This window comes from Pristis pectinata, chromosome 24, assembly GCF_009764475.1.
Source record: "Pristis pectinata isolate sPriPec2 chromosome 24, sPriPec2.1.pri, whole genome shotgun sequence".
Classification (NCBI taxonomy): Eukaryota; Metazoa; Chordata; class Chondrichthyes; order Rhinopristiformes; family Pristidae; genus Pristis; species Pristis pectinata.
The window spans coordinates 29,181,806-29,197,466 of record NC_067428.1 but is presented as its reverse complement, the minus strand read 5'-3'; the positions used below and the strand labels follow the sequence as shown (position 1 = coordinate 29,197,466).

General features: G+C 41.5%; 1 protein-coding gene across 1 annotated transcript in view; it reads right to left on the bottom strand.

Moving 5' to 3' along the window:
* The window catches only part of amh (anti-Mullerian hormone), a 36,538-nt gene extending 21,392 nt beyond the window's left edge, over positions 1–15,146 (bottom strand). Inside the window, exons 1-2 of the mRNA XM_052037824.1 lie at positions 14,479–15,146; positions 4,732–4,913 (exon numbers count right to left, since the gene is read on the bottom strand). Of these exons, the coding sequence (XP_051893784.1) occupies positions 4,732–4,913; positions 14,479–15,091 (795 nt within the window). The 5' untranslated portion in view covers positions 15,092–15,146. The remainder of the gene's footprint in view (positions 1–4,731; positions 4,914–14,478) is intronic.
* Positions 15,147–15,661: the final 515 nt, after the last annotated feature.

The window sequence follows — 15,661 nt, the reverse complement described above, 5'->3', positions numbered from 1 at the left end:
AGGCCATTTGACCCACAACATCCTTGCTGACCAGTGGGCACCCATCATATCTGTATTAATCCCATTTCCCACACTTAGCCCATAGCCTTTGGCCAACTGAGGAAAATGGCGTTTTAAGATCAAGACATCAACCTGAGGGCAATCACCTTGCTGGGGTTACACTATGGGCCTCCCAATAGTCAGCAAGAATTAAAGGACAGATAGCTAAGCAAATCGCAATAGGATTATAGTAATGGGGGATTTTAACTTTCCCAATGTTGACCGGGATTGCCTTAGTATAGATAGATTAGATGGGGTGGAATTTGTTAAGTACATCCAAGGAAGTTTCTTGAGACAATGTCCTACCAGAGATGGGACAGTATTCAATCTTATCTTAGGAAATAAAATCAGTTTTGGTGGGGAAGTAAGTGTCGGTGAGGGAACACTTTGGGAACAACGACCATAATTCTGTAAGTTTCAAGATGGTTATGGAAGGGGATGAGGTTGGTCCTCAAATTAAGGTCCTAAACTGGGGAAAGGCTGATCTCAGTAGCATAAGAGAGGACCTGCCAGAAGTAGATCGGGAGCTGATGCCTGTGGATAAAATGACACTGACAAGTGGAAGTCATTTAAATGAGGGTTAGCAAGAGCTCAGGGACGGTACGATGCAGTAAAGGTAGGAGACAAAAATAGCAAGATTAAGGAACCTTGGGTGACAAAGGATATTGAAGATATGATCAAGGAAAACAGCAAGCATATGACAGGTAAAGGTAAGTGGAATCAAGGGCGTCTCTTGAAGAGTATCGAGTGTGTGGGTAAGGTCTGAAATGAATTCTTCTCCTGGATTCATCAAGGAGTAGAACATGGAAGATAATGAGTTCAGGGAGGGGTATGTGGATTATCTGGAGCAGGTCAGTACTAAGAAGGAGGTGTTAGATGTCATGAGTTGATAAATCCCCAGGGCCAGATGAGATCTAACACAGTTTGCTGTGGGAAGGAAGGAAAGAGATTAGCTGGGGGCCTGACTGAGAGTTCTGCACCTTCGTCAGCCATGGGTGAGGTGCCTGAAGACTGGAGGAAAGTGAATATTTTTCCTTTATTTAAGAAAGGTCACAGGGGTAAGCCACGTAACTACAGGCCGGTGAGAATTATGTCAGTGGGAGGGAAATTATTGGAAAAAACCTAAAGAATAGGATTTACGTACATATGCAAAAGCAAGGGCTGACCATGGAGAGTCAGCATGGCTTTGTGCATGGAAAATCCTGAGTCACTAATTCGACTGAGTTTTCTGAGGAGGTAACTAAGAAGATTGAGGAAGGCAGGGTGGTAGACGTTGTCTCAATGGACTTCAGTAAGGCATTTGACAAGGTCCCACGGGGTAGGCCGGTCCAGATGTTTAAGACACATGGGATCCAAGGGGAGCTGGCTAACTGGATCCAAAACTGGCTTGGTGTTAGGAGGCAGAGGGACGAGGTTGAAGGTTGACTTATGACTGGAACTCTTGACCAGAGATAGGCGCAAGGATCAGTGCTGGGATCCTTGTTATTTGTGATATATATTAATGACTTGAATGTGAATACAGGAGCTATGATTAGATAAGATAAGATATCTTTATCAGTCACATGTACATCGAAACACACAGTGAAATGCATCTTTTGTGCAGTGTTCTGGGGGCAGCCCACAAGTGTCGCCACGCTTCCGGTGCCAACATAGCATGCCCACAACTTCCTAACCCGTACGTCTTTGGAATGTGGGAGGAAACCGGAGCACCCGGAGGAAACCCACGCAGACACGAGGAGAACGTACAAACTCCTTACAGACAGTGGCTGGAATTGAACCCGGGTCACTGGCACTGTAATAGCGCTATGCTAACTGCTACACTACCGTGCCTGCCCTTAATTTATATTCTGTGTGTTGTCTGTATCTACGTGCCTGTGATGCTGCTGCAAGCAAGTTTTTCATTGTACCTGTATCTCACCGTACTTGTGCACATGACAGTAAACCTGACCTGACTTGAAATAGAGTGTGGAAACTGGAGCCCCAGTGAATGGAATGAGTGACGTGAAATGGGGCTTGGGTGAGTTGAAAGCACCCAGAATTGAACCCTGGTCGCTGGCGCTGTAATAGCGTTACGCTAACTTCTACACTACCGTGCCTGCCCACTTAGCATATTTACATCTTGAATTTTCAGATTTAGTTAACAAAAACGAAAATAGCACAGGCAAAGGCAAATTGGGAAAAATGATTTTTTCACTGATAAAACTTTAGCAATAAACATTAACTGTGCCAAATTTATGTTTTCGTTCAATTTGCTTTAAGAACACTGCGCATGCTCCCAAAATACACATCGAGATAACTGACCCATTGATTTGTGGGAAGTAGATTTTGTTGAAAAATTAATCGAGGTAAAGTCTGAGCTAATCTGTAATTGTTATTATTACCAATCTCGATTTAGTTGTTCTTTCTTGGGAATAAAAGCTGATGCAGGAAATGAGGAGGGGGAAATGGGACAGACAGGTTTGCCTGGTTGGGAGCTGGCATAGACCTGATGGGCTGAATGGCCTCATTGTGCATCATAAGAAGTAAATAATAAAACTCTCAAGGGAAGTTTTTTTTAATTACTGAAAAGATCCAATATTGCGAAACACAAATAAAAAAATACAAGAAAAAATCCAAACTGAGCCAGGATGCTGCCTGGATCAGAGAACATGTCTTATGAGGAAAGGTTGAGCGAGCTAGGGCTTTTTTCTTTGGAGCGACGGAGGATGAGAGGTGACTTGAGTTAAGATTATGAGAGGCATAGATAGAGTGGACAGCCAGCACCTTTTTCCAGGGGTGGCAATGGCCAATACCAGAGGACATCCGTTTAAGGTGAATGGAGGAAAGTTTAGGGGAGATGTCAGAGGTAGGTTTGATACACAGAGAGTTGTGGGTGCCTGGAACGCACTGCTGGGGGTGGTGGTAGAGGCTGATACAACAGGGACATTTAAGAAAATCTTAGATAGGCACATGGATGTAAGAAAAATGGAGGGTTATGGGTTGTGTCGAAGGAAAGGATTAGATTGATCATGGAGTAGGTTTATATAGGTCGGCACAACATTGTGGGCCGAAGGGCCCGTACTGTGTACTGTTCTATTGTTCTATGAGCCAAAATGAACAATGTAAAATGTTAAGCCCTGTATACATTGGACTGTCATCTCATTGGTTGGACACACCAGGATTGTTTTCTCTGGAGCGGTGGAGGCCGAGGGGAGACCTGATAGAAGTTTATAAAATTTGGAGAGGCATAGATAGAGTAGACAGCCAGTATCTTTTTCTCAGGGTCAATATAGAACATAGAACACTACAGCACAGTACAGGCCCTTTGGCCCACAATATTGTGCCGACATTTTATCCTGCTCTGATATCTACCTAACCCTTCCCTCCCAAATGTTAACCCTTCCCTCCCATTTCTCTATCATTCATGTGGCTATATAAGAGTCTCTTAAATGTCCCTAATGTATCTGCCCCCACAACCTCTGCTGGCAGTGCGTTCCATGCACCCACCACTCTCTGTGTAAAAAACTTACCTCTGACATCCCCCTTATACCTTCCTCCAATCGCCTTAAAATTATGCCCCCTCGTGTTAGCCATTGTCGCACTGGAGAAAAGTCTCTGACTGTCCACTCAATCTATGCCTCTTATCTTCTTGTAAACCTCTACCAAGGCACCTCTCAAACTCCTTCTCTTCAAAGAGAAAAGCCCTAACTCACTCGACCTATCAATATGTCTAATACCTCTCATTTGAGGTGAGAGGGGGAAAGTCCAAAGGAGATGTGCGGGGCAAGTTTTTTACACAGAGAGTGGTGGGTGCCTGGAATGCACTGCCAGGGGTGGTGGTGGAGGCAGATATGAGGGAGGCATTTAAGAGGTTCTTAGATGGGCACATGAATATGCAGAGAATGGAGGGATATGGACTGTGTGCAGGTAGAAGGGATTAGTTTAATTATGCATCATTAGCTTAATTAATTCAGCACAACATTATGGGCTGAAGGGCCTGATCCTATTCTGTACTGTTCTATGTTCTGTTATTTGTACAGAGGATAAATGACATTGTTGTTCTCAAAGGGTTAATAGGAATAAAGACACAAGGGGACATAAGATGAGAGTAATGCAACATGTGGGTCCCTCACTCTGTTGAAAACTAAAGATTTGAGATGCATGGTGTATTTCTGTTTGAAGTTTCAACTTTGCAGCTCAGTATAATAAACCCCATGGGATTTGTGGCTTCATTAGCCCTGCAACAAAAGGCTATTCAAATTTGAATCAAGAATTGAATGAACCAAATGAGATTTAAAAATGAAATCATGAGTGTGCACTACATTCCTAATGCAGGCTGCCCAGTAGCCTGGATAGGAGCTAAAAATAAATCCACAGCAGCTGCTCTTTAACGTTACAGTGGCTGGGGAAAAGATACCAGGAGCGATAGATATTAATATCTCAAAAGAAGGTTGAAAGCCTGAGAAAATAAAAATTAAAGGAAGGTCAGTAATAATTTGTTCAAGCTTAACCAGTTTTACCTTTGTTTATGGAAGACCCTGAGTAAACTTCAGCAAGGCTATGTTTGATGCGAAAATGAATATATTACAAATCACATTTAAGAGCTACACCATGAAATGAATTGGCATCATATTTTGACTGTAAGCTTTCAGTATTTTTAATGTCTCGAACTTCCCATGATTTTTTGAGTACTTAATTGTAAAAAAAAATCACCTGATATTCCTCCAAATGAACTTCATTGAATCTGAATCCTCTTTCATTTTCAAAGATATAACCTTGGCTTCGGCCAAGATAAAACACCAGCAGACACATCTCTGATTCCTCTATCAGCTGAAGCAGGTCCCTTTCCAATGCCATCTTAAACTGGAGCTGCAGATTGTATCCTTTCCAGTTTACTGTTTAGAAAAGGAAATTACGGTTATGTTTGGCATGCTTATGAAATATATACCAGAGATTTGACAATGGTTTGGGTAGGACTTGAGATATTGTGTGACTGAAAACAAGGGAAGCTATACAATGTCCTTCTCTGTATTTTCACTGAAACACTCTACAACACTCATGGTGTAATTAAACATAAGAACACAAGGACCAAAATTGGTAAATTGGTTTATTACTCTCATATGTACCAAGGTACAATGAAAAACTTTGTTTTGCATAGCATCCATGCAGATCATTTCATCACACCAGTACTTCGAGGTAGTACAGGGGAAAACAATAACAGAATGCAGAATAAAGTGTTACAGTTACAGAGAAAGTGCAGAGCAGGCAGACAATAAGATGCAAGGCCATATTCTTAAGAGTCATAGAAAGTAGATTTAAAAGAGTAGCATGATTGTAATAGAAGTAACGAGTAGATCTGCAGAGAGGAACTTGCAACGGGTCACCATGCTCTGGCACCATCTTGCTTCAACAGGAGCAGGGATTTGGTCATATAGTCCCTCAAGCCTGCTTCACCATTCAATAAGATCCTGTTGCTCCAATCTTGTCCTAAACAGCACTTTCCCCTGCTCTCACCCCTTGACACCCTTGTAGTTCAAATATCTTTTGATATTGGCCTTCAATACAGTCAGTGTCTCCAGTACCACAGCTCTCCAGGAGATAAAATTCCAAAGAATCACAATCTTCTGAAAGAAGGCATTTCTCCTCATCTTTGTCTTACGCAGGTGTACCCTAGGACAACAAATAATCCATGGAGGCTATTGATAATGGACTAAGTCCGAAAAACGAAAGAAAACATTTATAGTTTAACAAATATCCTATGACTCTTTCTTTCTAAGTGTTAGATCACGGAGTTGTTAAGAAAGTCCGTCACCTTATCTCAAAGCACGTCAGCCCAATGGGAATAATTGTTTCAGAAAAATCTTGGACAAGTCTGAGGAAACAAGAAGATAGCTGAAGTTCAGGATTAAAAGAGAGATTAAAACTCAAAGGCAGGACAGTGCTGGATTTGTGTGAAGAGGGCTGAAGCAACTTACTGACACACAAGGAAAAGCAGTCTAACACTGTGGCAGTGCAGGCTATATATAGAACCTAAAACAGTCAGCACAGGAACAGGCCCTTTGGTCCACAATGTCTGCACTGAACACGATGCCAAATTAAACTAAATCTCTTCTGCCTGCACATGATCTATATCCCTCCATCCACTGCATATTCATGCATCAATCGAAAATCCTCTTAAACAAAACTATCGTCTTTGCTTCCACCTCCTCCCTGGCAGCTTGTTCCATGCACCCAGCACTCTCCGTGTAAAAAATTTGCCCCATACATCTCCTTTAAACTTATCCCCCTCTTGCTTTAAGTGCATGTCCTCTCGTATTTGATATTTTTACCCTGGGAAAAAGATTCTGTCTACCCTATCTATGCCTCTCATAATTTTATAAACTTCTATCAGGTCTCCGCTCTGCCTCTGACGCTCCAGAGAAAACAACCCAAGTTTGTCCAACCTCTCCATATAGCTCATACCCTCTAATCCAGGCAGCATCTTTGGTAAACCTCCTTTCCAAAGCCTCCACATCCTTCCTGTAATGGGGGTGGCCAGAACTGCACACAATACGATGTGCACTATATCCTAATATCCACTCAGATATACTGAAGAGAGTGCAATATTAAATCAAGTAATCAGACCTTGATTGTGCACTCCACTTTGTATTCATGCCAATTCAGATCAGGTAAATGCTTCACAGTGTAGTTACTCTGCATCTTACATTGCACTACACAGTACATTGTACAGTCATAGCATGCATGTTACCATGAATTTAGTGCACTTTTTGTAGTGTATATGGGCATACCTTGAAGAATTGAGTGTACTTATGTGATTATAACGTTTGAATCAGAATCAGCTTTATTATCACAGACATATGTCGTGACATTTGTTGTTTTGAGGCAGCAGTACAGTGCAAGACATAAAGACATAAAAATTACAATAAGTTACAAAAATAAATAAATAGTGCAAAAGACGAATAACGAGGTAGTGTTCATGGGTTCATGGGCCGTTCAGAAATCTGATGGTGGAGGGGAAGAAGCTGTTCCTGAAATGTTAAGTGTGGGTCTTCAGGCTCCTGTACCTCCTCCCCAATGGTAGTAACAGTATCTGACACAGTGTTGTATCAGATACTGCCATTCATTGAGTGTTTCCTGCCTTCAATAAAAGGCATTCTGTTACTCGCTCTCCCTCGGCTATTTGCCTTTACAAACCACAGCACTGAAAAGCCCACAGATACTATATCCTTTAAATGAAAAGCAGAACAAATGTCTATTTTTTACCGTAATTAACAGCTTCATGGTTTTAAAAATTAATTTCTCAAGATATGTCTGTATCGGTATTAAAATAAACCAGCATTCAACCAAATATTGTCCCATTTCTGACAAATAAATGCCAAAGTGAGCTATAAATTAAGCTGAAGGACATTCATTTCTTATCACAGAATACATTTATTTATCAGTGATATTGAAACAGAATCCAAGATAACTTTCTTGTGGGTCATTGAAACACTTCCTTCACGGTTTTAATTCCTTCATGAGATATGAGCACATTGCTGATAAGTTCAGCTTTAACTGCCAATTCCCAAGTGCCCTGGAGAAGATGCTGACAAGTCAGCTTCCAGAACCATTGCATCTTAGTGACAAGTTCAGGATTCTGACCCAGTGACGGTGAAAGAACGGTGATATATTTCCAAGTCAGAATGGTGGTTACCTTGGAAGAGAACCTTTAGGTGGTGTGATTACCATACACTTGCTACACCTGTCCTTTTGGAGGTCAGGGTTCCTGGAGGTGGCTGCTTTGTATCTTATAGACAGTACACACTATAGCCACAGTGGCTAGGGTGGAGGCAGTGAATGGTTAGGCTGTGGATGGAACCCCAGGCAAGCAGGTTGCTTTATCCTGGGCTGCCGAAGTTCTTGAATGTTGTTGGAATTGCATTGATCCAGGCAAGTAGAGGATGTTCTGTCACACACTTGCACGTTATAGCTGGTGAAAGGGCTTTGAGCACCTAAGAGCTGAGTCACTAATCATAGCATGTCCAGCCTGTGACTTGTGATCTTGTAGCCACAGTATTAATGCAGTAACAAACAAGCTGCTGGAGGAACTCAGCAGGTCAAACAGCATCGGTGGGAGGAAAGGAATTGTCGATGATTTGGGTTGAACCCTGCATCAGGACCCAGTTATTAATGTAGTAGTTTACTTAAGCTTCTGGTCAGTGATGATCCCAGGATGGTGATGAGGGAGCATCTGACATCAATAATTCAACTGAATATCATGGGAAGATAGTTTGAGAGGACCATTGAATGGTGCTCATTAGGTGCAAATGTTAATCGCTGTGTTTCAGCCTAAGCTTGAACATTGCCCAAGCCTTACTGCGTGTGGCTATGGTCTGCTTAATTTTCTGAGGAGTTGTGAATAGAATGGAGTTATGGATGGAACTGAACATTATGGTAGAGGGAAGGTCACGGATTACAACAACCACCTACCCTTGTGCATTGAACTCGGATATCATTGAGCAGCGATCAATATTTGTTGTCACGCATCTCTGGGTATAGTGTTGTAAGCTCCAATGTGTTCTATTTCTGAACCTGATTTGAAATAAATTATCCTGCTTTTTTATGAGTTTGTTCATCTGTAAGAAATTTTGGTTAGGCCACGTCTCAGTATTGCATTCATTTTTGGTCGCCTCATTACAGGAAGGATGTGAAGGCTTTGGAGAGGGTGCAGAAGAGCTTCACCAGGATGCTGCTTGGATTAGAGGGTATTAGCTATAAGGAGAGGTTAGACAAACTAAGGTTGTCTTCTCTGGAGCAGCAGAGGCTGAGCAGAGACCACACTTTTCAGTGCAAATGGCACACAACAGGCAGGAAGATACTGGTTTAACAGTGAGGTCCTTGCAATACTGGTAACATCTGAATGGACAACTGCGTCATAAGCAAAATAGGCTGGAGAAATTTCTCCCCCTCCCTGTGAAAGAACAAGTTCTGGCTCAGCTGCTTGGAGGACCCAAGTGAATAAGGACTTTGATTTAGAAGGTGCAGATACATTAATATTAGTCCAAAGTAGCAGCAAAGGACATACATGGATATGAAGAAAAGGAAGCAGAAAACGCTTAAGAAAGGAATGCCAAACAGTTCTTAGCAAGAGTGCAGGAGTTCCTGCATTATACAAGGCACAATGGACAACAGAACACCATTATAAGAAGGAACATTATGGGATGAAAGGATGGTTGTGGCATCAGGGAGAGGCTATTTTGCTCTCTCTACCAGTGTATCTTCCTAGTTCTACCCACCAGCACCTTCTCTATAGCTTTGCAAATCTCTTCTGCACCACTTCGTTGTCTAATTCCCTCTCGAAGGCCGCAATGCAACCTACCTCCACCACACCTATAGGCAGTGCAATGCAGATTCCTACTGCACTCTGTACAAGAAGAATTTCCTTATTTTACTCTTAAGCAAGTTGCAATGTCTCAAACTCCACTGTTTTTGTATCTAAAATAGTCGCACACAATAAAAGATGCAAAACATATCAGGATAAATTATTCAAGATAAGAAAGCTGTCATTGAATCACTTAGAAGAGAGAATTTGAAGGATTTTGATAGTGATTACAAAAAATGTAAAAGTTGTTGTGCATCGTGGCAAATATACGCTGATAGTTTTATTGCATCATTGCTCACTGTCATTCAGGAGATATCTTGTTTTAGAGAGAGACAAATGCAGCCTAACACATTGTAATTGACAACTTGCTGGAACAGGACATCACCCACTGTGTTCCCTTAGAGTTTCTCTTTTAGTTTTGCACTATAAATTGCTAGAGTTTCAAGCTGATAATGAACAGAGGACAAAAAGGTACCTGGGACCTAATAAATCTCTGGGACCATCTCCTTAACCCATCTGATGTAAAGATAGATGGACAGAACTCAGTAAAAGAGCAGGACAATTTATTTCAAATCAGGTTCAGAAATAGAACAAAGGGTTAAGAGAGAGAGTAAGAAAAGGCACATAAGGAAAAGTAAAACACTTTGAGAAATCTCCAGCAACAAATCACAACCTGAAAGAGTGGGACTTGACATTTTTAGTTGTTCACTTACCGGGCCACAGAGATTAATAAACAGTTATGCAGTTGAAGGGATACTAATGTTATTATTCAGTGGAGTATTAACTGGCCTCAAAGACAACTGAGTGCCAATCACTATCGTTATACTTTAGTAGGGAAGAGCATAAATGCACCAGTAGAGAAGTAAAGAAGAAAAGCCATGAGGTAATGTTGCAGCTCTATAAAACTCTGGTTGGACCGCACTTAGACTATTGTGTTCAGTTCTGGTCGCCTCATTATAGGAAGGATGTGGAAGCTTTAGAGAGGGTGCAGAGGAGATTTACCAAGATGCTGCCTGGATTGGAGAGCATGTCTTATGAGGATAGGTTGAGTGAGCTAGGGCTTTTCTCTTTGGAGAGAAGGAGGATGAGAGGTGACTTGATAGAGGTGTACAAGATGATAAGAGGCATGGATCAAGTGGACAGTCAGAGACTTTTTCCCAGGGTGAAAATGGCTAACATGAGGGGGCATAATTTTAAGGTGATTAGAGGAAGGTATAGGGGGGGATGTCAGGGGTAAGTATTTTACACAGAGAGTGGTGGGTGCGTGGAACGCACTGCCGGCAGAGGTGGTGGAGGCAGATACATTAGGGACATTTAAGAGACGCTTAGGTATGCACATGAATGATAGAAAAATGGAGGGCTATGTGGGAGGGAAGGGTTAGATAGATTTTAGAGCAGGATAAAATGTTGGCACAGCATTATGGGCCGAAGGGCCTGTACTGTGCTGTAATGTTCTATGTTCTAAGTTAGTGATGCTGATGAGAAAACACAGAATGAAGCACAATACATTAATTCCGGGAGTTCCTGAATGGCAACTAGTACTGGGTAGTGATCTAGAATGTTGATTACCCTGGATAAGTTATATGAAAAATAGGGATTTAAGGTGTTACATCAGCAACATTACAGCACAAAGTCACTTACTTCTATGTTCACCATTTCATAAGGCAGTCCGTGCTAAATAGTGTGGTGGCAATCCAGATGTGGGCCCAAACATTACTGGGATTACTGATGTACTTGATGTATTTGAGCATGAGTTATACACTGCACTTCTCAATTATGTATTGCACAGTAAAAGGCCAATATGGGTCCTCATAAACCTTCTTCCTCCCTTGTTCATTTAACCCCATCAGCGTAGCTTTCCACCCCTCTGGTCTTATCCGCTGAGCTGGATTTATTGAAAACACATTCACGTTGGGCACCTAAACCATTTCATGTATTTCTTATTCTAACTCTGGATAGAAAACTTAGTCTTAATTCCCTACAGGGTTTATTAATGATTAACTTATGTTTATTGCCCCTGGTTCTGGTCTCACTCATAAGCAAATATCTTCTCTCTGCCTGACTTTATTAAAATCCTCTACCAGGAACCACTCAGTCTCTTTTAAAGATTCTCACTGTGTTTAGTCTTTCATGATAGATTTGACTTCTTGGTTCTGGTATCACTGCAGTGATTGTTTCCGCACAATCCCCACCCCCTCAATGTCCTTTTCATAATATGACCATTATCATATTTGAGCATCACTAAATCTAATAGCATCTGCATGGAGACTTTAGTTAGTTTGATTGTGAGTTCAGTAATCAGACCTCAGAAGAGTGGTCTGTTTCTTAGAGAAGCTATGGTTTCCTTATTTCCTTATGACTAGCTGCAGTCACTTAAAATTTGCTTGCAGACTACCAATAAGGAAAAGGTTCATAATTTAATAAATGTCCACTGCCATATTCAGAGGTAAGTGGGTATCAAGATGCACCGAGTTGCTTTGGAGTAGCTGGATAGCACTCTAGTCAGTGACATTGGCACTAGGTGAAGTTGTTGAAAGCAATTACTTGTCAACAACTGATGCAAGTCTACCAGTTTCTGTGCAAAAATAAGTGGAGGACTCGTTAACATTTCTGCAGCACATCAGTTGGCTCCACTGACATCAATTATTATTGCATCTTATTTTTAAAATAGGAGACATCCAGTAGTAGGGGAATAAACAACACCTATGAGATTCAAAACACACAGAGGACAAATATAGCTGTTAGACATGCATGCATGTAGCCAATACTACTGCACAACCAAAACATTTTTTTTAATTCCTCAATAGAAAATGTGTTCAAAATGCATACAAAATGGGTAGATCTCGTGGATGACTGCCAAGTCAGGGAAAGGGAACCAAAAACTAGAGGGCATAGGCTTAAGGTGAGAGGGGAGAGATTTAAAAGGGACCTGAGGGGCAACTTCTTCACACAGAGGGTGGTGAGCATATGGAACGAGCTGCCAGAGGAAGTAGTTGAGGCAGATACAATAACAAAGTTTAAAAGACATTTGGACAGGTACATGGATTGGAAAGGTTTAGAGGGATATGGGCCAAACACAGGCAAATGGAACTAGCTTAGATGGGCACCTTGGTCGGCATAAATGAGTTGGGCAGAAGGGCCTGTTTCAGTGTTGTATTACTCTATGACTATGACTCTAGGTCTTTAGGCAGAGAAATTGAGGCAAATGGTAGCTTCATGAAGACTGCTGACATGGTGGATGATTGATTTGTCTTTGAGAAACATGTGTAATAATTCATTTGGAACCCTGTGGGAATCTCCAGCACTCAGTTAAGTCACAGGAAGAGGGATTTGGATTCAAGAAGTGAAGGTCAAGGAGTGAGCAGGTCAGGGGTTAAGGGATACTCTACTTCCCTTGTGGTCTGGAGCTGTGATATAATCCAGACCCCAGAAGGAAAAGCTTTTTTCTCTCGTATAAACTAACCTTAGGGACACTTGAAGCCTCAGGTCATCTTCCTTCTACTTTCCCCACTCAGACTAACTGTTAAAATGGAAGTCACAGCTCAGTGATACCAGATCCAGTCTACACATTTAAAGAAGGGCTTTGCCAGCTTCATACAGTTGACTTTCCTGCCTATATACAAGAATGCAGTAACATAAATGATGGGAGCCACAAAGTGGGAAGTTTGTGGGCACATTGCCCAGATACATTTAACTGCTTGCCTGGTTTGTTCTGGGAAACAGCTCCTCTAATTCCTGATTTACTTAGATTTTAATTCACTAAATGTAGAATTCTGTGTAATCTCTAATAGTAATGTACTTGTCTGCTCAATGTGAAATTTATATAGCTGTTGTCTAAAATCAAACCTTTGTACACATTCCTTTTACTGGTTCTCTGACCAAATGGACATTTTTCCATGTTAGTTATTTTTCACACTTTGTATCTTCTCACAACATAGAAGGAGGCCATTTGGCCCTTCAAACCTATGCTGGCTCTCAGGGCAATCTCATCAATCCCATACTTCATCTTATCTCTACAACCCATTTTCACTTACAGGCCCATCAACTCCTCCCTGATTCTCCTATTTTGGGGTAACTTGCAGTAACCAATTAACCTACCAACCAGTACGCCTTTGGGATGTTGGAGGAAACTGGAGCTCCTGGGGGAAACCCACACAGTTGCAGAAAGAATGTGCAAACTCACACAGACAACATCGAAGGTTAGGATTGATACCGGGTCACTGGAGCTGGGAGTCGCCTACACCTCCTGCTGTGCACTGTGTCACCCATCAATGGCAACATTTTAAATGTGCTTTCAGATTGAATCATGCAGCATTGTAATTTATATTGAAGCAAAGCTGCTTTTGACCCAGTTCAAATTCAGCACAACATAAATTTCATCCTTTTTTCCCTTCCTAACTAATTTTCTTTTCTTTTTTGTGTGAACAAAAAGCATTATAATGAGTTTGGACTATATTTCAGTTCTGGTCGCCTCGTTATAGGAAGGATGTGGAAGCTTTAGAGAGGGTACAGAGGAGATTTACCAGGATGTTACCTGGATTGGAGGGCATATTTTATGAGGATAGGCTGAGTGAGCTAGGGCTTTTCTCTTTGGAGGGAAGGAAGATGAGAGGTGACTTGATAGAGGTGTACAAGATGATAAGAGACATGGATCGAGTGGACAGTCAGAGACTTTTCCCCAAGACGACAATGGCTAACACAACGGGGCATAATCTTAAGGTGAAGATATAAGGGGGATGTCAGGGGTAAGTTTTTTGCACAGAGAGTGGTGTGTGCATGGAACGCACTGCCAGCAGAGGTTGGGGGGGCAGATACACTGGGGACACTTAAGAGACTCTTAGATAGATACATGAATAATAGAGGAATAGAGGGCTATGTGGGAGGGAAGGGTTAAATAGATCTTAGAGCAGGATAAAATGTGGGCACAACATTGTGGGCTGAAGGGCCTGTACTGTGCTGTAATATTCTATATTTAATTCATATATAACATTCAGAATTTGTTGTCCGTTAATTAGTGCCATTATTAATTGTAAAACACCAAGCCAACAAATATAGGAAAACTGTTCACCTTTTTAGTGGAAGTGGTTCTCTTTTCTTACCTTCAGAAAGATGCAGTACCATCAGCTTCACCAGTTCTGCACCAGCTTTTATATGAAATGCAAAATTTCTAAGAAGGAGCATAGTGCTTTGTTTTTGATTTGCAGCAGAACAGATCCCAAACTGGGCCACATGGCTGTCATTGTACAGAACCATATCTTCAATGAAACTGCGTTCATATCCAGTCGTGGCACCGATCACTTCGAGGTAATTAATGCTTTGCTCATCACTTTGCAGTCGACACACTGGCTCTTTAAAAGCACTCGGATGTTTCTGTTTAGTGCTCTTGTCCAACTCTTGATGTCTGTTTGCATTTGTTGGTTCTCCCTTAGAAGAGAGCATGCTCAAGGTAATTTTATTGTCCTTATTTGATGGTTGTAAGACTCTTGCCCCCGTTCCTATTGCAGCAAGTGATTTTATGTCACACATAGACTCACTGTCAGCAGAGCAGTTTTCTTGTGCTTTGGCCGAATGGAGGTCAGAAAAATCATTTGACTGGCTGCCGGTTGAATCCTCCACATTTTCGTACACTCTCCTGATGTTCCGTTCCACAGGATGTGCGCAAATTAGCAAAAAGAGAAAGTGAGAGACCACAAAAGTTGACACAGCTTCCATGATTGATCTGGCTTTGTCGAGGACTGAAGGAATGCAATGCAAGTGTTGGCTTTGTCTTTGTGAAGATAAGCCTTGTTGATTGTGTTGCATTAAGGCTGGTGAAGGAGTGTTTAGTAGATATTTATAGAACAAAAGCAGACCTTGTATTTTCTTTCATGGATATCATACAATGGCAAATGTGCCAAAAAGCTCTGGATCAACATTCTTTTTTTTTGCTACGATACTAGCTGCACTGTTACCTTGAAATGGTGGGATGAAAAAGGAAACTGGTGACCAGATTTGTACTTAATTTTTTTTTGATGTTTAAGGAGCAAACCTAAGACCCAATAACTTCTATGCCAAGACTTCACTATAAACATCCTTACCATATACATGTATGCATTGAACAAGTCAAATAATTTTTAGATTTCTTTTTTCATACATTATGATCAGAACACTTGTCCAGACCCTTAACAGTGTTGATGTACAGAGGGATCTTGGAATCCAAGTCCATAACTCCCTGAAAGTGGCCACACATGTTGATAGGAGAACGTATGGCATGCTTGCCTTGATTAGTCGAGGCATTGAGCT